Raw genomic sequence first — 23,633 nt, 5'->3', positions numbered from 1 at the left:
CTCAGCGGCATTGGGTCAAAGAATCAAGACCATCAATGTATGAATTGCTGCAGCAGTATCCGGCACTTGAAAGACTCGAGCTGGCAAGGTCCAGATGCTTTGTGGATCTCGCAGTATTAATTCTCTCCTGCATCTGTTATTTCAGATCTTTCACGAGTTCAAATTGCTTGGTGGGAAGCCACACATAGAAACTACTGCGCATGCAGCGCAGAAGCATGTCGACTCAATAATAAACATGATGAGGGAAAAGATGGAGCGGATAACCTCACAGCTGCTGGGAATGGCCGAAGGAACCAGTGAGGATCACAAAAATGTAAAACACAGGGGCCTTTCCTGCACTAAAATAGTATTTAAGGTGTATGTAACACATACTTATATTGCAGTGCTGACAACTCTTGCATTCCTCACGGCTCTTCCCCGCACTGCGATGGAAAAGTCATCATCATTCCTCAAACAAACAGTAAGTCATTGTCAAAGCTCTAAGATACTTTCCACAGTTCTCTATTTTGTAATACCCTATCGTGATGAGGTCCCATTATTATTGTTTGAGGTGGCCTATGTCTCCCAGAAGAGCTGCAGTTTCCACATAGGCAGTATGGATTATACCGGTTCCACAACTTTTATCCCCTTTCATGAATCTTTCAAGGGTGAAAGGGCACCTTCGCACTTTCTGCAATCATATAAAGCTGAAGTGTTGTATAATTACGCAATACTGCTTTATATACCTTGATTATAGCATAGTTCTATAAATATTACTTACTTTTTCTTGAATCGTGCTTGTAATTTGAACCTGCTGCCCACCTTTAGAGCAGGAAGCTTTGCCATATACGGAAAATAATTCAAAAGGCATGAAGGCAAGTTCTCACAGCCATGTGCATTTCATGAAAGTGGGCATCCAGCTTGAGCTCCTTGTGCGTAGCTACATTCCTTCTTTCTGCTCTTTTGAGGTGCAATTCACTTTGTTGACATTTGCATAGACCAGTACTAGTCAAGGTATTTTTGCTGCTCATCAGAGAAGTGCAGCTAGTGAGCTTAAATTATAGAAGTTTGTGCGATGATACTCATCATACTCATAATGTTCAAACGAGGTCGTTGCACTCATTCCATAGCCCACTGTGTACTACTATGTTGTCCAGCTGGCAAAAACGAAATAGCCCACATAAAAAGGGACAAGCGAACTGACAGTTGTCTTATCCTGTTCCTGCATCCTTAGTCAGATTTAAATAAAACTAAATGGCACTGTTGCATGGTCAGGCTAGCAGGTTACCGTTGGAGCCTGAAATATGGGTGATTATTCTTCTGTTTAACCTCTCTTCTTTCCTCTTCTTTTTATCTCTCTCTCTCTTCCTATCCGTCCAGTTTTGTTGGAGTACTGCTAGTAGACTAACACTTAAGGTACCTTAGAACAAGAAAACATGGGACATTTTAAAGCCTGACATGATAGGTCTGCGTGCAAGGTTTAGAAGAGCAGAGTGTCACTACTTGCGACACAGTTCTAGTGTCAACTTGTGCAGTTATATGGCACATAGCAACTAAGTGATTTATATAGATTGATGAATTGTAATACCCATAAAGGACGCAACGCATACTGAGCTAAATGATGTAACATTACAAATGTTGTCATAGCCATTCTTCCCTTGGTCTAGTACAGGTCTTGGATAGGCATTACTATCTCAATTTCATGTGTACATGTGTTTTGCATAATCTGGGAGCAGTCATTAAAGGGCTGCACAACTCAGCTCTTGAGGCTTGCAGAAAATGTTTCGATTCAGAAGGGAGAAACATACTAATTGCAAACATAAAAAGGAAGTTGGTATGTTCTAAATTATTCATGCATCACTTCTGCTAACATAAAATTTTACTGACCAGACATCATAACAAGGGTCTAGATGATTTCTCAAAGTGGGCGTTGCAGAACCATGGGATTCTGCAGGCTCGAAGGAAGTTAGCGGAAGGTCAGGAGAAAAATTGGTGCCTGCTTCCTCCCCCCTTTGAACCCTGAGAGCAAGCATAATCAAAGCACACTGCTTAAGTTTCTTGCCTACCTGCCCCTCTGAAGGAACCCACTTATCACAAATGCCATCCCCCCCCCCCCCACCCTATAAAAAACTCCTAAACTCCTGGCACGGTTCCTACACAAGCACTTCCTTTGTAATTCGCGAGCCGCTAATCAATTTTGTCTGGTTCTACACTCATCAAGTCACCCACTACGGGTTCGCCTAGTCACTTGGCAAACCTGAGTGTCGATTCATCTATGAAACCTTCATTAATCACGCGCTACTCTCAATAAGGACGCCTCAGTGCATAACATGAATGTGCGAGAAATTTATTGTCCACCTGGGAGATCAATTTCTTGCGGAATGTGGAAAGGAAAGCAAGTGCAGTTGCATGTAAGTGAATAATTTTTATGAGCTCTTGCTTTTTTTAAATTTTGGGCTTATGAAAGTGAAAGAAGAATGATTGCTGGAAGGTGGAGGAAGGGGTAGGTTCTAGGGGGAATTTAATTGAGTTGGATGGACTTCCTGAGAATATGCTTGAGAACCCCTGGTCTACTGTATAGATAGTACTTCCTATATCTAATACACAATTGTAGGCTAGACAATATGATGAAACAGCAATTAAGGTGTATATTTTAGGGTATTTAAAGAAGCTTGTGCTGCTGTTTGTGTGTGTAATGAAGAATTTATGGTTGAAAGAAGCCAGGTAGTCAAGTTTCAACAGACTAGTCATGTACTGTGTGCTGAGATTATGAAAAACAAAAGTGTGAGTATTCATGATGTGTTATGCGAATTAATGAACAAATGATCAGCATTTCATTATATTTCCTTTGACTAAATAGTTTATTGGAAAGATATTCTTGTATTCAGATATGTTTATAATGTGTTACATATGAATATTAAACTTTTTCAGGCACCGTGGTTCAGCGCACATCCCTGTGTCATTCTGGATAATGATGAATACTTGGGGCCATGCATGGTGCTTACAGAAAAGCATCTTTTGAAGGCAGATAACCCCATTCAAGCAATCCTTATGTGCTTCTGTCTTCACTGGGTACTAGATACTTGCTACGGCCCTGCCTTTAAGCAGTTTTACTCTATTCTAGAGAATGTGCTTGGGTTGCATAGTGCCAAGCTGTCAGCGACAGCGATTTATGTGCTTTCTGCTTTGGAATGATCTGTCAGAACAAATAATCAAAATCAAATTTTTGTTAACTGGTGATGTTACAGTATTTTCTTTTTTTTTTTTGCAAACTTACATTTGAAAACTAGCATAAAAAGTGCTTCCAATGTGCCATGATAATAGGGTTCATTGCTGAATGAAACATGTATTGTAATCTGTGTTTTGCTTGCATTTAGTGTTGCTGTGCATTATTAAAGTTTGTGCAATGATTGAATGCCACAGTGTCTCCTGGTTGCATCTTTCCGTGCTGCTGCAGCTCATTAAACCATCCAAGTTTCTTCAATTTCTGCCGTTTCAACAGTCACACCCATTTATTCCGAGCTCACTGAATTTAAGCAGTCTTGTAGTTTTTTCGAGGTTAAATGAACGTGTTTACTGTACTTCTCCCAATGTTCTTTGTGCACTTGTATATCGTGTGGATTCAATCAAACAACTTAAAATTGCCACTTTGGAATGGTTTTTCTAAAATAACTTAGAATGATAGGGATTAGACACGCGCAAGTTTGAAGAAAATAATGAAGCTGTAATGTTAATTCACACGCTGTGTCGAGAACCTCAGGCACGACAATGTTATGCTTTATTTCTATGCCTACTTATAAAAATTAGTCAAATGTGTGTGGCTTTGGTATAACACCAGACTCTTAATGCAGAATTAACCAAACGAAAATCGACTGGTAATGTTAAGAGACTAAAGTGAACCTTCAAACTAATTTATGAACATGTAGCTTCTCACTCATATGCCAGACAAAACAGTAGTATGGTGAGCCAAGGAACTTAGTTGAAGAAGGCCGTGGCCCATCATGTGCAGTGTCTCAAGGAAACGAATGCAGAAATATGACGATACCGATTTTCCTATTTTGGTTGCCTCACCTGAGCTCAACGATCGCGACTAAATCAATTTAGCTACAATTTCGCTACCTTACACAAGGTACCACTGCCAAAAAGTAAACCACAGCACTTATCGAATAAGTGCTGTTGTGCTGCAGTTGACGAGCTCTAGGGGCGACTGAGCCTCTCCTCGAAAAGTGGGAAGGAGAATACCTCACCCCCCCACCAAGGCTGCCCCTGACTTTAGGCCCTGCATGGAAAGGCCTGTGCCACCCTCACTGACTTTTCACACCAGGCATGGGTTAATGGCAAGTGCAATGCTGTGGTTACTTTTGGGCATCACTGCGTTACAGTTTTAAATATACAAGAACCAAAAAATTTCTCTCTGGATTTTACAGATTTCCTGACTTAACAAATAATATTGAGAACTAATATTGTGTCTAATTGTGCCTAATAAAAAACATGAGCCCTTAAATTTCCACTTTCCTAGTTGATGCAATAATTAAAGCATGGTCAGCACTTCCTCGTCTAGTTCTAGACGTGAGTTAACATAATCAATCGAAGAATATTAATTTTTTAATTCTTTCATGTATAGCACTATTATTCATACAAACATGAAAGTAAGCGAGTATTAATTTTTCAAAGTGGTAACTCTTCATCGTGTAATCACCTGCACCACCACTTCCCCCAATATATGAAGAAATAATTTTGGTACAGGATTGTCTTTTCAGACCTTAAGACCAAAAAGAATCGCATTACTAGCTGCCTTCCTTTGCCCTAATTGTGCAAAATCATCAATGTGCTCCCTGTCGTGTACGGTAATCTTACAGCCCATTGGTATCTCTCACCGAAATCGTCTTAGCTTTGCAAAATCTGTGCAACACTCTGGTAAGGTATTATTGCCCGTTCAGATATAGTTTTAGCCGTACCCGTGGGCATGCCCTCAGGGGGAGGGGGCGGTTAAGCCCTGAAAACACAAACACAATCTCAGGACGTCCTCAGTATGCCTCCGTGAGGACAATATGACGCCCTCAGAATGTCCTCTTATGGTACTAGAAAGGCACTAATCCCCTCCCCTTGTCCATACACATAACAACCTCAGGACATCCTCAAAACAAAAATTCTGAACATTTTCAGCATCTTTTCAGAACAACGATAGCGTGGCCAGTTCGGTACTGTGGGCAGTGATACTACTTAGGATTTACCGTAAAAACCGGAATATAGGTCGAATTTTTTTTCAAAGAGACGCGATGAAAAGTCGACCCCCGTCTTATATACCGGTCATTGGCAGAAAACTTATGGAAGTCTTGCAACAATGGGTTGACAAAAGTCGGTAGGCTCCATTGCCATCGTGAGCATCAGCAACAGCATCGTTGGGCGGCCGCGACGCCCATTTTGCGTTTTGTTTGTCCCGATTGCGAAGCAAGGGTGGCTGCGGTGGTTTTGCGCTGTTTCATTATCCCCATCTGAGGCTATCTCCTTCAATATGAGTGGCAGCCGACGTCAGTTCACGATGTGCTTCAAGAAAAAAGTCATCGAATATGCGGAAGCCCACGGCAACCTGGCGGCACAACGAGAATTCGGCCCGACGGAGAAGAGCATCCGATACTGGAGGAGCCAGAAACAGCGCATCATAAGTTGCAGCAACCAGAAGAAAACGTCGTTTCGTGGACGGACTGCAGTTCACCCCGAACTGGAAACGGCACTCGTCGAGTTCGTACGGGAGCTGCGCGCAAGGTCGCTACCCGTGACAACGGAGTGCATCCGCGTGAAAGCGCTCGAGATTGCGCGCGACTCGGGGCTCACGAGGGCGCAATTCAAGGGCTCGCCATCGTGGGTGCGCCGATTCATGAAGCGGAAGGGCCTTGTTCTGCGGCGGCGTACTTCAGTGTGCCAAAAACTACCCGCAGAGTTCGAGCACAAGCTTGTGGAGTATCAGCGCTTCGTCATCGAGCTTCGTCGACAGCGTTGCTACATGATGGGCCACATGGGCAACGCTGACGAAACTCCGGTCTGGTTCGATATGCCATCGAACACGACTGTGACCGAGAAAGCAGCGAAGCAAGTGAAGCTATTGACAACGGGCAACGAGCATTCGCGGTTTACCGTGATGCTCGCGTGTACAGCAGACGGAAAGAAGCTGCCTCCTTATATTATTTTTAAAAGGAAAACGCTACCGAAGGAGGACTTCCCTCGGGATGTGATCGTGAGGGCAAGCGAGAAGGGGTTCATGAACGAATCCCTCATGCTTGAATGGATCCGGCTCGTGTGGAACCGGCGACCCGGTGCCCTTTTTCAACGACCGAGCATGCTGGTGCTCGACTCTTATCGCGGTCACCTCACGGCCGATGTGAAGCGATCGCTGTCCGATGGCAAGACGGATCTTGTTGTCATCCCCGGGGGACTGACATCTATACTCCAGCCACTGGACGTTGTGCTGAACAAGCCGTTTAAAGGTCGCGTGCGCGAGCTCTACAGTGAGTGGATGCTGGGAGACAATCCCAAGACCCCCGCTGGCCGCCTACGGCGTCCACCGCTCGCAACCGTTTGTGGCTGGGTGTCGTCAGCCTGGAAATCCCTCCCGGAAGAGATGGTTCGCAAATCCTTCCGCAAATGCTGCATCAGCAACGCGTTAGACGGCACAGAGGACGATGCACTCTGGGACATCGCTAGTGAAAAACAAACATCATCCGACTCGAGTTCGGATGAGTCCGAGTAACTTCGTGACCTCCTAGCATTGAACAGTGTCTAAATAAAAATGAATGTTACCACAGTGCAGCTAGTTGCGTTGCGTTTTTATCAAGGTAAGGGTGTGCCGCGATACTTTGCGATTTTTTTAAATTTCTTTTTTTACGATTCGAAGTTTTGGGGGGTCGTCCTATATTGCGGTCCGACCTATAGTCCGGTTTTTACGGTACTTCTTTTCATGATATTTCCGTACATAAAAAGAAAAACACCTGCGAGGTCTCGAGTATATATACTGTATCAATCAACAGAGAGATGACAGTGCTGGACTATTAGAGTAAAACAAACAAAGCTTGTTGACTGAAATTTATTTAACAGTAATTAATCACAACTGACAGCTTTGTCAGGCATTCTAGTCCGCGTATAGTCTGAAAAAAGAAAAGCAGTATCAAGGCAGTCAACACAGCTCATTCAACTACGTTTGTAATCTTCCTCGAAAATTTGACACAGTGTCCTCATCACCACGTGCATCACGTCCAATGCACTCACTAGTGTTAGAGGCTCTGCTCTGACAGCCTATCAGTACACTCAACACGGGCGTTGACTTGACTTGCCTGAGGTCGTCGGGCCATGTGTCAGATGCAGAAGTCGATCCTTTCACGTTTGGAGCATGCTGCTTCGAAGCCCAATTGATTGCGATTGGCTGTTGCTCCAGGCCGCTTCGAACCACACCTCGCTGTGGTCGGCTGGTGACAATGCATCCATGATCAGTCTGAACCTTGAGCAGCCCAGTGCACCCATCAACACGGCAATTTACCTACGGTCATCACCTACGACTTACACTTTCACACATATCTCACTTTTAACCATGCACACATACAACAAAGAACACGAACCTTCTCTAGTCCACTGCACTTTCCCTGACAGGGCCGCCACTGCCATTTTGACAGTCAGTTGGCTTGGAATGGCTTGGCAACTTGACTATTCAGAATGGTGCCACATAGTCAGTGGCAACGCCTCCTAGATTTCCCGTGCCTGTTAGATTATCGGCAATCACTTGGAAAGCGGTGATCGGCGGAACTACGGTGGTGGAGGCACTCAAGTAGGGGTGTCTTCAAATGGATTTTTACGTTTTTGGAGCTTATATGCAACAAAAATAATGTTAAAGTTAAATAATGTTAAAATAATGTTATTTAATACAAGGCATCCTCTGAAATTAGTAGCAAATGCCAAAATTGCCGATCTTGAAGGCCACGTACAAAGACCCTTACCTCTATGTAGGCAGCGCCGCCATAGATGACCGGCGTTTCTTGTCCATCCCGCAGGCACGGGAAATCTAAGAGGCGTTTTCAGTGGTTGCCAGCTCCTAGTTTGTTATTACGCGCCACAGCCGCGTATAATGACTAATTTATGGCTGTGACATTTAAGAACACACTGTTTCAAATGGACATTTCGCACTACCAGGTTCGATACCTAAGCCAAGTGATTATGCGTGTGTCATTAAGCACGACGCATAACTTGAAAATTTTCTGCCGAAATAAAAAACAAGGCAAAAATATACAACTTTATGACTGTAAGAAACAAACGTGTGGAGAAAGTTTTCACGTATGAAATGCATCGACTTGGTGCGCAAAGCTCTTGAGGAATTATATCGAAGTGCTCAGTGCAATGCTTTTGTCATCCCCAAAATATCTTTAACACGAACTTTTCCGGACCAATTGTTGTCCTCAGAGAGCACTCGAAAAGACATATCCGGAGCAAACCAGCTTGTGTCGTCCTCAATAAGTACTAAGGCCATTGAGAACTGTGCGAAGACGATTGTACCCTATGAGGACGACCTCAGGACATCGAGTGTTGTTTGGGAGAAGGGGGGTGGAGGGTGCCCACTCTCTTGTCACGCAAAAGGTGGGTGCAAAAGTCAACACCATACGTTTATGTAGTACTGTGGTAGGGACGGGCACGCTGCGAATCATTGGGGGGTGCAAAGTCAGCCTCATACATTGACATAATAGGGGGAGGGACGCTGCAACGAACCTTCGCCCCCGTTCTCCATGTATGAAAACCCTGCACATGCCTATTGCTGTGCGTCTATCTGTTCTTACAGGTGTGCCCTTCATTTCTAGATAATACAATTTCGCCATTACTTTTGCAACTCTCTCAATTAACAATCACGAAGCACAGTCGAAGTAGCACAGTACCGCTTTTCAGGCACCTTCTGCGTGCTGCAAGTCGTTCGACAAATCATCGGCACTGCTGGCGGATGATATTACATCGCTTTTCACGCCTAGCCAGCGCACTGAATTGATCTGCAATACTCCACGTAGCGAGTTGCGCGCGACTATTTGCAGCTTGGATTCACGAGAGGTACGTGGGAGTGAGTAAGTTTCACTCACGATAACGACCTGACGCATTGCGGCCAAATAAAACCACTGAACGTGCGCACAGATGCTTTTAGTGTAACGCTTTATTATTTGTTAATGTCGTTATTTCTGTGCATATTTCAGAATATGCACATTAACTCGGTCCACTGGATTGTTTGTCTTCAATTAAAGTACTTACTCATCGGTTGTGTGAACATGATGAAACAGCTCCGTAATTACACCATTTAGTAAAAATCACTTTTGATTTAAAAGATATGTGCCTCTTGCAAAACAGTGGAAGAAATGATATCAACTTGCCCTTAACATAATCATTAAACTAAAATAAATGACATAAAAACATGTGCCCTAGCAGCCAAGAGAATTCCACTGAAGACGCACAAAGCCAATTGGTGGACATGTCGACGCAAGCAGCGACAGCACGTGACATGCCAGCGCACGGAATGACCCTCGGGATCAACACGAGCTCGGCGGTCAAGCGTTCGCTGGAGCAATCTGCGGGCACTGCTCACGAGAGCAAAGTTCAGGGACCACCAGCGAAAGCGACACCGGGGCGGCGCTCGGGCCTCAGAGCGAGGTCCAATCTACCTGTGGACCGACCGGTTGGCACTCCAAGGGACCAGCAGCTAACTGATGCCGGACCACCGGATGGCCCCAGAGACGTCTAGCAGGGAGCTAAACGTACACGGTAACCACCATGCTCCGGGCCTACCCCCTCCTTTTTTTAGCGAGTAACGATGGCTAGTCACTGGGCATTGAGCTTTGCAACCTTAAATGTCCGAGGTTTGGCCTTCAGGAAAAAGCAGGCTCAAGTGTATCGCTTGTTAATTGACCAAGATATTGACGTGTTAGCCGTGCAGGAGACAAAAGTGGAAGGTGAGGAGGAGACGCGGAGCATGATGCTGCGGTTGACGTCTAAATATTATGGCACAGTTAGTCACGCAAATGGAACTTCGGCCGGTTGTGTTCTTTTTGTTAAAAAGATTCCGGGATTGATTGTTGAAAGTCACTTTTCTTGTGACTCTGGTAGAACAGTGACTTGTGATTTTAGTACTAGCAAAATTGAATGGCGCGTCATTTGTCTCTATGCGCCGAACGTGAAGGCAGACCAAAACACTGTCTTTTCGTTGATTAAACAACATTTACGGACACCAAAACAGCTTGTTTTATTGGGGAATTTCAATTGTGTATTGAGCGCGAAAGATAGAATTAATAACCGCCATGTGCGAGACAGAAGTGTTGAAGTGCTCTATGACTTGATGAATGAATCTGACCTGGATGATGTTGCGGAGTGCCTCGAAGCAGGTCGCGAAGTTCAATTTACGCATTTTCAGGGAACCAGTCACGCACGTCTTGATAGAATATACATGGCCGGGGAGACGCTAGCTAAAAGCAATAGTTACACAGTCTTACCTGTCTCTTTCTCTGACCATTGTCTTGTACAATGCAACGTGGGACTTAAACAAAAAGAAAACAAATTTAGTTGGGATTTATGGAAGTTCAACGCTAAACTACTGCGGGATGACATTTTTAATAATTTTGTGATTGAGGGAACTAAGAACATTAAAGTGATTGGAGCCTGTAATGTTGGCGAGGAATGGGAGCTTTTGAAGCAAAGCGTTAAAATGAAAGCCATATCGAGATCTAGTACTTTAAAATATCAAGAAAGAATGAAAAAAAATGAACTCAGAACAACGCTTAAGAAATTGATAGCATTAGAAAGCAAGGAGCCCGGTGCATAAGAGAAGATATTCGAACGGTGAAACGACAAATTGAGCTAGTAGAGCAGGAACGCTACAGAGGAGCCCTTATTCGAGCGAGAGCAGAGGCGTGGGCTATGGGGGAGACTCCTACCAAGCGCGCACTTGGAATCGAGAAATCACGAGCGCGTCGTAATCACATCGACGAAATAGAGGAAAATGGAATTCTGCTAAATACTAACAGCACTATCGCTGAAGCTTTCTTTCGGTATTACAAGGGTCTCTTCGCAGCCACATTAGTAGATGTTACGAAGTTCGAGGACACTTTCTTGAGCCGGATGCCGCAATTATCCTTCGAAACGAAAGAAGCGTTAGAGAGGCCTATAACCGTTTCTGAAATTGAATGTGCAATAGATAGTCTCGCCGCTGGGAAGTCGCCGGAGCCTGACGGTCTCGGTGCGATGTGGTATAAAGCTTTTAAAACAGAAGTTTCACCAGTGTTACAAGCTGTGTTCAAGGAAGCCTACACAATCAAAGCGTTACCACCTTCATTTGCCGAGACGCACACTATTCTAATACCTAAGACGGATGACAAAGCAAAATTGAAACTAGTTTCGTCATATAGGCCCATTTCGCTAACCAACACTAACTACAAAATACCCATGAAAGTATTGGCAGGTAGATTGCAGTCCGTAATCACCGGAATAGTTGGGGAGCACCAAACGTGTGGCATCAAGGGGCACTCAATATTAATGAACACACACACAATGCGATGTGTCCTTGAGAGTAGCAATGCTTTTAATTCTCATGTTGCGATCCTCCAGCTTGATTTAGAAAAGGCTTCTGACTGCGTCCCGCAAGATGTGTTATTCTCCTTACTTGAACATGTCAATGTCGGATCGGTGATTACAGAGGGCATAGTTTTGGCGTATAAGAACTCTACTACACGACTAATTATTAACAAGATCCCGGGGTCTCCCATTAGGCTGGAACGTTCTGTACGCCAGGGATGTCCGGCAAGTCCACTCTTGTTTGCATTGTACATAGAGAGCTTATACTTGGCCATAATAGAAAACGAGACCATCCGTAGTTTCAGAGTGTTTGACGCCGAGGTAAAGGTTTTGGCATACGCTGATGATGTAGCAGTGTGTTGCACCACCAAAGAGAGTGTACAGGAGACAGTTGCCGTTGTTAAAAATTTTGGAGAAATTACAGGAAGTCTGGTTAATTGGGGAAAGTGTCTGCGGTTGTGGCACGGAGACTGGACATCAATCCCAGATACCTATGCTAACATTCACTGGTTTAATACTCCAGTAAAATATCCAGGTGTGCCTTTCCAGCACACAAAGACACCAATGATTACTGGACTGAACAAATAAAAGTAACGTGCTAAAGGACAGCGCAGAGGAATGGCAACTGTCTCTCAATGTTTGCCAGAGCCACTGTATGCAACATATTTTTAATGAGCAAATTATGGTACGTGATGCAGGTTTTCTGTTGCTCACAGAGCATGTGCAAAAGCTGCATAGGATATTTGCTGTGTTTATATGGGGGTCTACTTGGGAAAAATGTAGTAGGACAAATCTGTTCCGAAGAGTAAAACACGGGGGACTAAGCCTGTCGCATCTGTTCGTGCGACAACTAGTTAATCGTTTTATTTTCTTTCGAGATGTTCAACACCCCTTCTTAAGAACAGTATGCCAGTTACGCCTTTGTCCTGTTCTGCCTAACTTTGTGGTTAGCACCGCAAGCATGCCGGGAGCTACGCGAGGTTTCTTTAAGGAAGTTGCAGACAGTGTCCGGTTCTTGTCAGTTCGGTTTTCCAATGAATACCTTTCTTCGGTCGGGCGAAAGAAATTGCATAAAGACATATGCGACATGATTTTTCCAGTTCCTATGTATAGGTTAATTAATAGCGGGGGAGAAGGCAATGATGTTTTTAGGCGTGTTAAGAAAATGCAAATTCAGCCTAGTGCAAAAAGCTTTTTCTTTAAATTACACTCCACAACACTACCGGTTAAGACTTCTTTAGAAGATAGAGGAGTTTATATGCCATGGGGTTCAAACTGTTTGATCTGCCGAAAGCCGGAGACAATAGATCACGTTTTTCTGCATTGTTGGGAAGGGGTTTACTTTTGGGATGTTTTACAGAGAACTCTAAAAAAGGAACTTCCCTTACATTCACTGGGTATCAGGTTTTTAACAGTAGAAAAAGAGGAGGGACTGCCTCTTGATCTTATAATGCTGCTTGGCCTCCATTGTCTATGGCAGGCAAGAATGGCCAGTTACTACTGTGCCCCTGACAGTTGTCCGGCCCGTATGCTGTTCCGCGAAAGCATTGCTCAGTACATTGATATACTCAAACAACAAGATTTTGTTCCGGAATGGCTCTCCAGGGTCGAACACCTGGTGAACTGAAGGAATTTTTGCACTGTAATCACTAATAGTTCCGCGGCTGTTTTGTCATCACTTCTGTTTGTATGTTACTGTTTACAGTGACTTATATTGATGTGTGTACCTTGTGCGAAACCGGTAATAAAGGAAAAAAAAAAAGAGAAGTAGTTCAGTGTGTTCGCCAAATTTTACCAATTCTAGTTCAACGTCGGAAAACGCTCCGTTTTTCGGCCCCCAAAAACTTCTTTGCTGGCCGCTGCATACAAAGAAGACTTTTTTCTGCTTCCTCCAGTCAAAAATACACCGCTCCTCCACGCCGAAATGTCGCCCCAGCTAAGATAGCCTTTCTATTAGGGCCGGCAAATACTGCCTTCGCAGAGCTGGCATGGCAGGAAGTCACAGAGGTAGAAACGTGGTCGTTGTTACGTGCACTGAGTGGCTGTAATGCCTATTGTTGCACGCCACTAGCACCTGTAGAGCTAACGTAACTAGAGCTACCTACCGAAGAAGTGTGCCGACACCTGATGATGATGGCGATGATGATAGCACTGTGTATTGCCGAAACCAAAACCAAGAATTCGGGCCGGAAATCATTGAGATTCGCATGCAGTTCGAGGCAGAAATTTGGCATAGTAAAAATATAAGAAAAGAAAAACAGGCTATATGCGAGTTTTCATGGTACCTCCTATAACACGGCAGAATATAGTACTAGTAGATGAAGAAACATACCTCTTGGATGAGGCCAGAAGAGCTGCCTGAAAGTGGGCAAACTCACCTTGCAGCTGAGACATGGCTTCACAAGCCCAAGGGTAACCGGTTCAATAGACGCCCCTCCTAACATGTGGCAATGTTTTCCTCTAAATTGGAGAGTCAAACTCCTCCACATCAAGGAACGAAGCGTTTCTACAGTCACCTGCAGGCAGCAAACTAAATTCACAATTTTGTCAAGGACTTCACTGACACACTTCAAAAAAGATGCATAAGCATCTTGCTGAGAGATTTAGTGGAACACAAAACACACAAACAAGAAGTGGAATCAATTCAGAGGACTTGGTTTTCTTTTAACATAGCCTCATGAGGCCAACTACACACTCTCGTTCATACTCACATTACGCTCACTGAATTGACAAATATTTGTGGGTACTCCCTACAGTCCATCCTTGAGTCTTATCACACTTGTTGGTACCCAGTAATGTTCACACAACACCCACTCAAATATATGCATACTCACACTCTTCAGGAGCATAGCCATATTTTTATTAGAAGTGGGGATGGGTGTTCAACCACAATTTTTATGTTTGTGTTTGTATGAGTGCACACACATATGCACATTAAAATCGAAAATTTTCAAGGGGTTGAAAGTGCGGTCTGAACCATCGCTACAATAGTGTACTACGGCATGTGTTAGTGCATGCGATTTATATTACAAAGAGCTGAACAGGTTGATAAAAATTTATTCTAAAAGGCCTAACACCACAAAGCAACTCACGCTACGAAAAATACCCTTGACGAGGTCTGTAGATAATCTTTACCACCTGGTATTCGTTAATGAGAACTGATGTAAAGCACTGAAAAAATGTAAAGTAGGGCCAATTATATCCATCCAACTGCATCTCCTCTACTAGTAGCTGTAGCAGTACCTCTGCAGTATTCACAAGGAAACTAAGACGTTTTTCCACAGTGGCGAAATCAGCTTATTTGTGCCGTTATGAAATTGAAAGGATGCAAGGCCTCGCACATGTAAGAAACTTGTGCCCCCCACCGTCCTTCATTTTTTTTTTCTTCCTGCACGCGCTACACTTGTTGTTTTTAACACTCTTGGACCATTACTTGTTCTGGATGCATTTACAAAAAAAAAACAAATGCTGTTTAGGCCATGTGAAAACTGTGCTGCTGCTCCCTAGCTCTGCACAACATATACCCGTATTTCATGTGTAAAGACACAATTTTTTTTAATACTTTTGCTGGTGAATCTTCTGTACACAAAAAGTCATGCCATTCTGCGAGAGCACCATTTCGATGTTTTATTCTCAAGATGAACTAAGCACGACAGGATTCATGAAAAGATATCTTTGTTATAAGAAAGAAGAGAGTGTAGTCACCTATATACTTGATGTTCAAGTACTGCAGTGATTAAGGTGATTTTGGCCGTAGTAAAAGCCATCATCACCCCGCAAACTATTGTAATGTTTTAATGCTTTCTTATAAAGTGAATGTTTAAATCCACGAAACTGAGGATCTAAATATAGAAGGGCACCACAAGAGTTCATTGTAACATTGTAGTATGTGCAATACCAGTTACAGAAACATACCACTTTGCTATGATCAGTTTTCACTTGAAGCATCACCCTGGCATCACTCCAATCCTGCAGTAGCCGCAGCTTTCAGTCGCCTTTTACATTTTATATGCGCGAGTGTAGATGTCAAGCATGTGGCGTAATCATTGTTTGTGTGTTCCTGCCAAGCCTCACAATGCCGTAAAGACAACACCGACATGCTCAGAGGAGCTTTCAACACCGCAAAAAAGGATTGCTCAGAGGCTTACAGGGACTACCCCACGATGCTCAGGACTGCTTTATTAGTTTTGTACTACTACTTCGGAGATATTCAATGCCGTGCGTATCTACAGATTTCCCAATCAACATACTCCACGTGAGACATATGATGTTAACAGCGTAGAAAATAGGAACGTCTTATAGGGAGCTTGCATAAACGGCGGCGACACTGCACTCTGGGTAGGCAGCCATATTTTTGTCAGAGGCGGTCGGAAAGTGCAGCAGTGCAGTCGTGTTAGCGAGCGTTGGCGTAGCTTGCAGGCGTAATGGAGTGTGATCGCGACGCAAATTTAACTCCAAGAAGTTTCGTGCACGATATCAGCCTCACCGCAAGACCACGTCGCAAAGCTGTGCCCGAAAGACCTCGAGCGGCACGAAGAAGAGACGAGATGTTGCTCCGAGTGATCCATTCAATCACGCTTCGCGCGGGCGACTGTGTAATCGACGTACGTGCACTTGTGGCCGCGCGTCAACAGCTACGATATGCACGAATTTCTCGTTCCGAGGACGAGTTTGATTACTCAAGAGCTGTTGAATTCGATAAAGGCAATCAATGCCCACAATATTGTGACGAGTGGCTGGTAATAGGAGTCGTGAATGAAGAATTTCGCCGCCGATACCAAGATCATCGTCACTCAGGTAAGAGGTGTTAAATTACTTGACTTCGCCGTAGATGCTAATGTCTGTTCAGGTTAAACTCCCAGTGTGTTAACAAGCCCCGGTCGACGTCTTGTTAATGGGCAAGAGTGATGGTGAGGTCCCTGCGGTGCACTACACATGCACGGCCGGGAACAGCGAAGCCTGCTCGCATCCCACTGCGCTGTTATTCTACGAGTATGACGCACGTGCACGAGAAGAGCGCTCCTCAATTTAACACGTCTTACTTGAGTGACGACGAACATGGTATCGGCGGCGACTTTCTTCACCTACAGCTCCCGCACTCAGCCACTCTTCACAAACTTGTGAAGGCCTCGAGGGCCTTTCTGAACTTCATCTGCTCCCGGGTTTTCAAACTCGTCCTCTGAATGGAAAATTCATGAATATCGGAGCTGTCGACGTGCCGCCACAAGCAAACGTCGCTTACACAGTCGCCCGCACGAAGCGTGATTGAATGTATCACTCAGAGCAAATTCTCGTCTCTTCTTCGTGCCGCTCTAGGTCTTTCTGGCACAGCGTTGCGGCATGGTCTTGCGGTGAGGCTAATATCGTACACGAAACTTCTTGGAGTTAAATTTGCGTCGCAATCGCACTCGATCACGCCTGCGAGCTACGCCGACGCTCGCAAACACGACGCCGCTGCTGCACTCCCCGGCTGCCTCTGACAAAAAAATGGCTGCCTAGTCAGAGTCCATAGCGTCGCCGTTGTTCATGCAAGCTCCCTATACGGGTCATTCCGCGCCAACTATCCCAACCAGGGCGCTCACCAAAATATCCTTTCAATCAAATTGATTCCAAAAACGGCACACATATAGGCATTAGCTCTAAAGTATTTCCCCAAGATATTTTGAGTGACAAAAAATTGTTTGCACCCGTGACCGCCATTTGATTCACGAAATGGTTGAAAACCAGGCAAGAAAAAAAAATCTCTATGATTTGACCATTTCACTAATTCTTTCAATACTTGCCTTTTTAGCAATGTGCTTTCATTATAAAACACTTGCTCTTGACAGCTTGAAAATTTTCACACTTTAGAGCATAGACAAACTGAGTAAATTGTAGTGTTTCGAGAATTTTCTACAAAACAGAATTATTGATTGAATCCATAATGTACTTTTATCAAACTTTACAGAAAATGTACCATTAACAAATATGTTTTGCCAGCGTGTCGCGCATAGGCTCTAAAAAATAAAAACCTGCACTTGGCAAAAATGCCACTTCGGTAAAAAATGAAGAGGTTTGTAGCACACTAAGGTAGTCTAAGTAGAGAAAAGACAGTTTTTTTTTTAATTAAGTCTCACCATTGACATCATTTTGCTATGGGGTCAATACAAGCCAACAGAATTCGTTGCATAAAAACTAGTGGCAGTGCAATTACAACACACAGTTAAAGTCCTCCTTGTTAGTACTCTCTTTTGTATGCCACATATAGAGATGATAAACAGTGCTAAATATATAACAATGCCAATGAAATATATGCCGCAATGCTTCCCAGAATGAATTGCGTTACATTTATTGCATGTGGCGATTAGAAACCATGTCAAAAAACATGTCAGAATGTTACTGTAGGTTGGAGGCGTGAGCGTGGTCATTTGAAGCTGATTCACACAAAGCTAATCTATGTATTCCGCATGCGGAATACATACATGGAATACATACTTCTCTTATGACTCAAAGTTCAGCACACGTGTTCTTATTAGCACCCACTCACATGTACTAACTTTTACACGTTTATAGTCATGCTTACAATAAGCGATACTCATTCGCGTTCATACTCACGCGTGATCCCGCTTCTCTGAGCTCCATCACGTCTACGCGCGGTCACATATAAAGTCGCACATATAAACGCACGCATAACGTATCGCTGAATCATATAACCCTTCCCCCCCTCGAAAAAAATTGCGGCTGCGCCACCACACCCTAACTTTAACTGCGGTGTGATACTGCGCCACGGATAAGGCACACAACTCGGAACAGCTGCGCAGAACGGGGAGGTACAGAACGACGCTGACAATCACACGAAAGAAGGGTACAAATTCCGTGCCACACGACGACACTGCAGCGAGGCGCAATCAGACTCCAATGGGAACAAAGAGCATATACCACTCACTTCAAAGGAGCCGATTACAATTCTGCGAAAAAATATTTTTTTTCCATATTTATTCACTGACATTCAACGGCCAAACATTTAGGATTATCGTCACCGCAGCTTTGTTCCCGAGTGTAATTTCGAATAGCTAAGGCGTTCCTCTGTTCGCACGGAGGGTCTAGATCACGAAGTTTGTACTTACTGCAATCACCAACATCCCTGCAGATCCCCGCAGTGTGGGCATGCGGATGATGCCTACGGATGTATCCACGGTTTCTTTCTCCCAAGTCGTCGTCATTGTCGAATTTCACCAAGAAAAGATTGTGTTCTGGTGCCGAGCTAATGACAACGTTTGCTCTTGAGCATCACAGGAGATCGCCGCCGAAGAGTACAAACTCGTTACTTCACATACCTGTTGCCACTGGCAGAAGGAAAAGAAAAGACGCTATCAAACGTGCTCGCTACGCACAGCAACCGCCTGACTCCAGTCAATTTAAGCATAAATCCGCACATGGCGAACCCACGAGCCCACCATTCCGCTCGGCGGATTGGTGGTGGTAGTGATTAGAATGAAGAGGAAAAAGGCACCTAATTTCTGTCTGCCTTCAGGCGACACGGCGCAGTGCCTTATAGGGGAGGGGGGAAGGAGGGATAAAAAGAATAGAAGGAAAATAGACGAAGAAGAAGACAGCCAACGAGAGGAAAAAAGAAGGAGATAGGAAAGTGGGGATCCGGTCGAAGCAGTCCAAGGGCGGGGTGCCACAATGCGAGAGCTACACGGCGTCAGGAGACCGCGGAGGGCGAACCAGTCGGCGGGAGCTACGCTGAAGTCGGAGATCGCGAGGGCACAACCGTCCAGCTTGAAATCCTGCGAGCGAATCCGGCGGATTGAAATGCACAGGGAGTTAGCCAACTTTCCCCGTTTAGCGGAGATAAAGTGAGCTAGAATAGGGTAGTGGGCTTGCTGACGTCCCCTGCTTGACGCCGGGTATGTCACATGTGTAGTGGCGCCACCAGCAACTTCAATATAGGGCACTGCTTGACGGAGGCGTTTATGCGCAACTGAAATCATGCTTTTTGTGCGCTGTTATCCCGTGCACTGGATGGTAATGCACGCGAATTTCGGCAGGGTAAACGGTGATGCTGATGTTGCTAAGACGATAAAAATAAAGAAAGAAAACTAGCGTGGAGTTAGGTGCGTAGGCAGTTGGCCTACACGTGCGCATAGGTAACCATCTAGAACACTGTAGCATAGTGTATGCAGCTATACTGTTAGCTCGTTATTTGATGTTAAATAAAACACACCAAATACCGTCAGTACTCGTGCGAATAAAGCTGTAGAAAACATTCTTTTCATAAACTCTGTCGGCGTAACTCGCGCGATTAAACTGCATGCAGAACTCGATGCATGCAAGGGATGCTGTGCAAACATGAGATGCATTAAAATTTTCTTACAAGTGATAAGCAGCGATGGCGAACTTTTCAAAGCTTACGTTGCGTGGCTATCAATTGTAAACTGGATTCGTTGCATTTCTCGGATCCTACTTTCGTCACGCACGCCTTTTACGAGCGTGTGGAATTATTACCGATGCCAACCTTGGCACACACTCGGGAAGTTACCACGAGCTCGTAATGTTATACATTTCACAGCATTTAAAAATTTTTAGCTGCTTATTCTTTCTGCAGATCTCCACTATCTTGGCTCTGTAATTTGGCTATTTCTCCACTGAATATTCCTATGCAAAGACTAAAAATCCACAGATAAGAAAAACAGGAAGCCACTCTCCGCAAGTACTGGGCACAAGCACATGAAAATTTATTCATCAGATATATACTGGGCACAGTTGCTTACTGGATATTTCTTCTTCAGGAGCAGCGGCTCAACTTTTGATGCTTTGCCTTTTCCCGCTTCTCGGTTCTATCAGAATTAATGCCTTTCACAAAACTGCGTAACAATATAAAAGATGATTACGTCTTTTGAGAGGCCAGGGGCATGTTGTGCGCACCCAACTTCTTGAGAAAACTTTTCTTTCACGATTGTCAATACATCCAAAATGCTGTCAGAATGCAACTTGTGGCAAGAAAAGCACTCCGTAAACACGTTTTCTAGCTTGCTCACAAAACTGTACAGGTGGCTAGATGGATACAACAGTCCACCTTTGTTACGAAAGGGGGTTAGACGAGCGAGCTGATAATCTTCTCCTTCAACTGGCATCGTGAGTAGTGTTACGCAAACTTCGCAGTTTGTTTTAATGACACACTTTCACGCAATATAGCCAGCAACATAGAAGATCAGCCTGGAATCACTTCTAGCAATATGCCCGTTGTGGTCAATAGGTGCTGGCACAAAACTATGCTCATTCACAGTGCTTGCACTGCCAACTGAATCGTCTTGTGGCAGTGTGTTAGTAGCAGCATTCATCTCCAGCAATGAAGCTAGCTCGCCTTGGTCACAATTCTTCTGGCCAACTGCTTTCACGAGACCATAGAATGACAGACATGTAATGGTTAGCAAAAACTGAGTTGGCGTGGGGTGGTCGTTGCTGCCGGATGACTGACGTATAATACCAAATAAATTTTCTAATGGGTCTTGGCTGGTCTTTGATGTCATTAAGTATTTAAATGCTACTTTCCCTGTCAAACAAGAAAGCATTTCTAGCACACTGGTTATAGTCACACGCAGTCCAGTCACGTAGATTATATGCACGTAGTCCCGTAGCACATACTTCGGCTGAAAATGAAGGTGACACACGGCAGATGTGTCGTCCAGGGCTTTGTCCGCTCGATGCAAATTTCTTTCCCATTGCTTCTTCGGGGCTGCATCCTTCGGAACGCCGAACAAAGACGGCTTCTTGGTGCCCTTCCCGTGGACGTAACCTGTACGACAGCCTGGCGCAAAACAGTGGTTTTGCCTCCGCGGAAGCATTTTAACCTCGTTTAAGAGTCACTGCTTGTCAGGCCACATCACTGTCCACTGAAGAACCTAGAGGATTGAGGATGCAAAGCGCGACGAGTTCTCAAAGTAATAAAACTCGCACACACCGACCGCCACTCCAAACAGGCAGCAACTGCCCCAGCGCCAACGCTCGCTATACTTAATGCGGCGGTGACGCCGCGCCGCGGAGGCCACGTTTCTGTGACATTGGCGACGTCACCGCAATGCATGACACCGGCCGGTAGATGTGTGCGCCGACTGGTCGGCGCGTCGCCGCCGAAAGTTTTCGCCGCACCGCCGCCGCCGACGCGAACTGATCGGCGCAATCGGCGCGCCACTTATGCACCAATACCGAATTTTTACAGATTTGTCTTTTTCTTTTTCATCTTGATTTATAGCTTCGTTTCACATTTACGTAGGGCGTGAAAAACAGGTCTCTTAGTTATCTTCATCCAGCTTCAGAGACCGTGAGTACCACTATGAACAGCGGCACAAGTTCGGCGGCCGCTGAATGAAATGACATATTGGACAAATTGACAAAAAATAAATGTAAAAGTTGCAGTAATGCATAGACGCTGCCATCTTAGGCTTAAAATCAATTTTGCTGGTTTTCTATGTCGTAATTAGCAATGATTTTGGTCATACAACGTTGAATGTACTGGCCCAGGGTATTGATGCGGGCGAGTTCACCGTAGCACTATTCGAATATTCGTAAGGATGCAAAACGGCATATTAATCAGTCCAAGATGGCAGCCTATGATCGTGCCCGAAACAGGGCGTATACACAGAAGAAATGAAATGGTAGCTATGCAGCACGAATGCAGCGCGTTAGGTGAAGAACTACACAAAGCCCCGAAGGATGAAATCGAAAGGAAGAAGTTTAATGGAGATTAGAAGCGTCGAGGCATAATACATGCTCGAACCTACTCAGGGTATATCATCACCTGTCCATGGTGTTAAAATTGATAATTTTCGAGGATTACGACTCATATGCAGCGTCTCAACATGCTGCAGAAAATATTTGATGCCTTTTAATTCAGGCATCAGATATCCGGGATGAAGATGCCAAAACAGTAAGATGGCAAGAGAGAGAAAGGAAGGCTGGGGGATTAACCGGATCTTGGCATCCGCTTTGCTGCCCAGCACTGGGGGTGGAGAAATAGGGGCAAGAAAGAGGGTGTAGAGAGACAGAAAAGAAAACGCATGTGCACTCAGGAGTAAGATGGCAAACTGAACAGAGGATTTATTACATGCTGTACAGACAGGGCGAGAGATCTCTTTCGAATGACCTGGGTGGCTCATTATAAAGTGCGCGTTTTGACTAAATCAGGGAATGGGTCCAGAATGAGCTGTTGAATCACGGGAACACACACTATTTCTGACGGTGCCGCTCACACTCGCTAAAGTCAACATCTTTGATTGGGGCGTGGCCACCACACTGCATCTGTGACACCAAGAAACCACTTTGGTCGTCTCGTCGAACGTCTTATGGTGTCGGAATGCCACCTCACTTCTCGGCTAAGATGTACAAAACACGGCGGACAAAAGGCTGGCAGCCCTTCGGTGACTTGTTTGACGAACAAAGAACGCCGCTCTCCCCCGTCGGCCCAGGCGCCACGTGTAACAGCGCTATATAAGTGGTGAGCAGAGGCGTAATAAGCTTGTCTGAGGGCACCAGTTTTAAAAAGAACAAAATAAAATTTAAAAAACCTTGCCAGCAAAAAGTTTACAAAAGACGGCTGGATTCGTCAATAATGCGGAGACAGACACTTGAGCGACATGTCATATATGACGTAGTCCAGCAAACATGTTTTCATCACGTAACTTAAACGGACCTACTGGCACTGTGAAAGATGAATCAGAATTGTTGTGGACAGTGGTGATGTACTTCTGTTGCGAAGGTAATGCTCAGAATTAACCAAATAAATCTTAACTTTATATTCAGGTCTTGATAGAAAAGTTAGTCAAGTTACAAAGCTCCTCAGGTGGCCAAGTAATAAATTACTTCATCATACATTTGCAAATAAATAATGCAACCGCTGTTTAATTGATATTCAATGACGTGACCGCAATCAACGGTGTGTCTTCGCTGTAAAAACTGCAACGTTATCTACGGACACGAGCAGGCGTATGCAGCGGAGAATGAATACGTCACGTAATAAAAGCGATGTGATGTCGCACATATTCGCCTGTACAACTTTGTGCCCTTTTGCTTGCTCGTGATGTATTCGA

At 44.6% G+C, this 23,633-nt stretch overlaps 1 protein-coding gene across 7 annotated transcripts in view; it reads right to left on the bottom strand.

Annotated features, from left to right (window-relative positions):
* LOC119170833 (uncharacterized) overlaps positions 1-19,371 on the bottom strand; it is a 167,985-nt gene extending 148,614 nt beyond the window's left edge. Inside the window, exons 1-4 of one of the 7 annotated variants that reach the window (XM_075886610.1) lie at positions 18,879-19,370; positions 18,669-18,805; positions 13,941-14,092; positions 6,729-7,439 (exon numbers count right to left, since the gene is read on the bottom strand). In XM_075886610.1, the coding sequence (XP_075742725.1) occupies positions 7,329-7,439; positions 13,941-14,092; positions 18,669-18,805; positions 18,879-18,979 (501 nt within the window). In that variant the 5' untranslated portion in view covers positions 18,980-19,370 and the 3' untranslated portion in view covers positions 6,729-7,328. Of the gene's footprint in view, positions 1-6,728; positions 7,511-13,940; positions 14,093-15,734; positions 16,742-18,668 lie in introns of those variants that run through there. The other 6 variants (XM_075886607.1, XM_075886608.1, XM_075886609.1 and 3 more) reach the window with 6 other exon arrangements.
* Positions 19,372-23,633: the final 4,262 nt, after the last annotated feature.

This window comes from Rhipicephalus microplus, chromosome 2, assembly GCF_043290135.1.
Source record: "Rhipicephalus microplus isolate Deutch F79 chromosome 2, USDA_Rmic, whole genome shotgun sequence".
NCBI classification, from domain to species: domain Eukaryota; kingdom Metazoa; phylum Arthropoda; class Arachnida; order Ixodida; family Ixodidae; genus Rhipicephalus; species Rhipicephalus microplus.
This window is presented reverse-complemented; position numbering and strand designations above follow the sequence as displayed.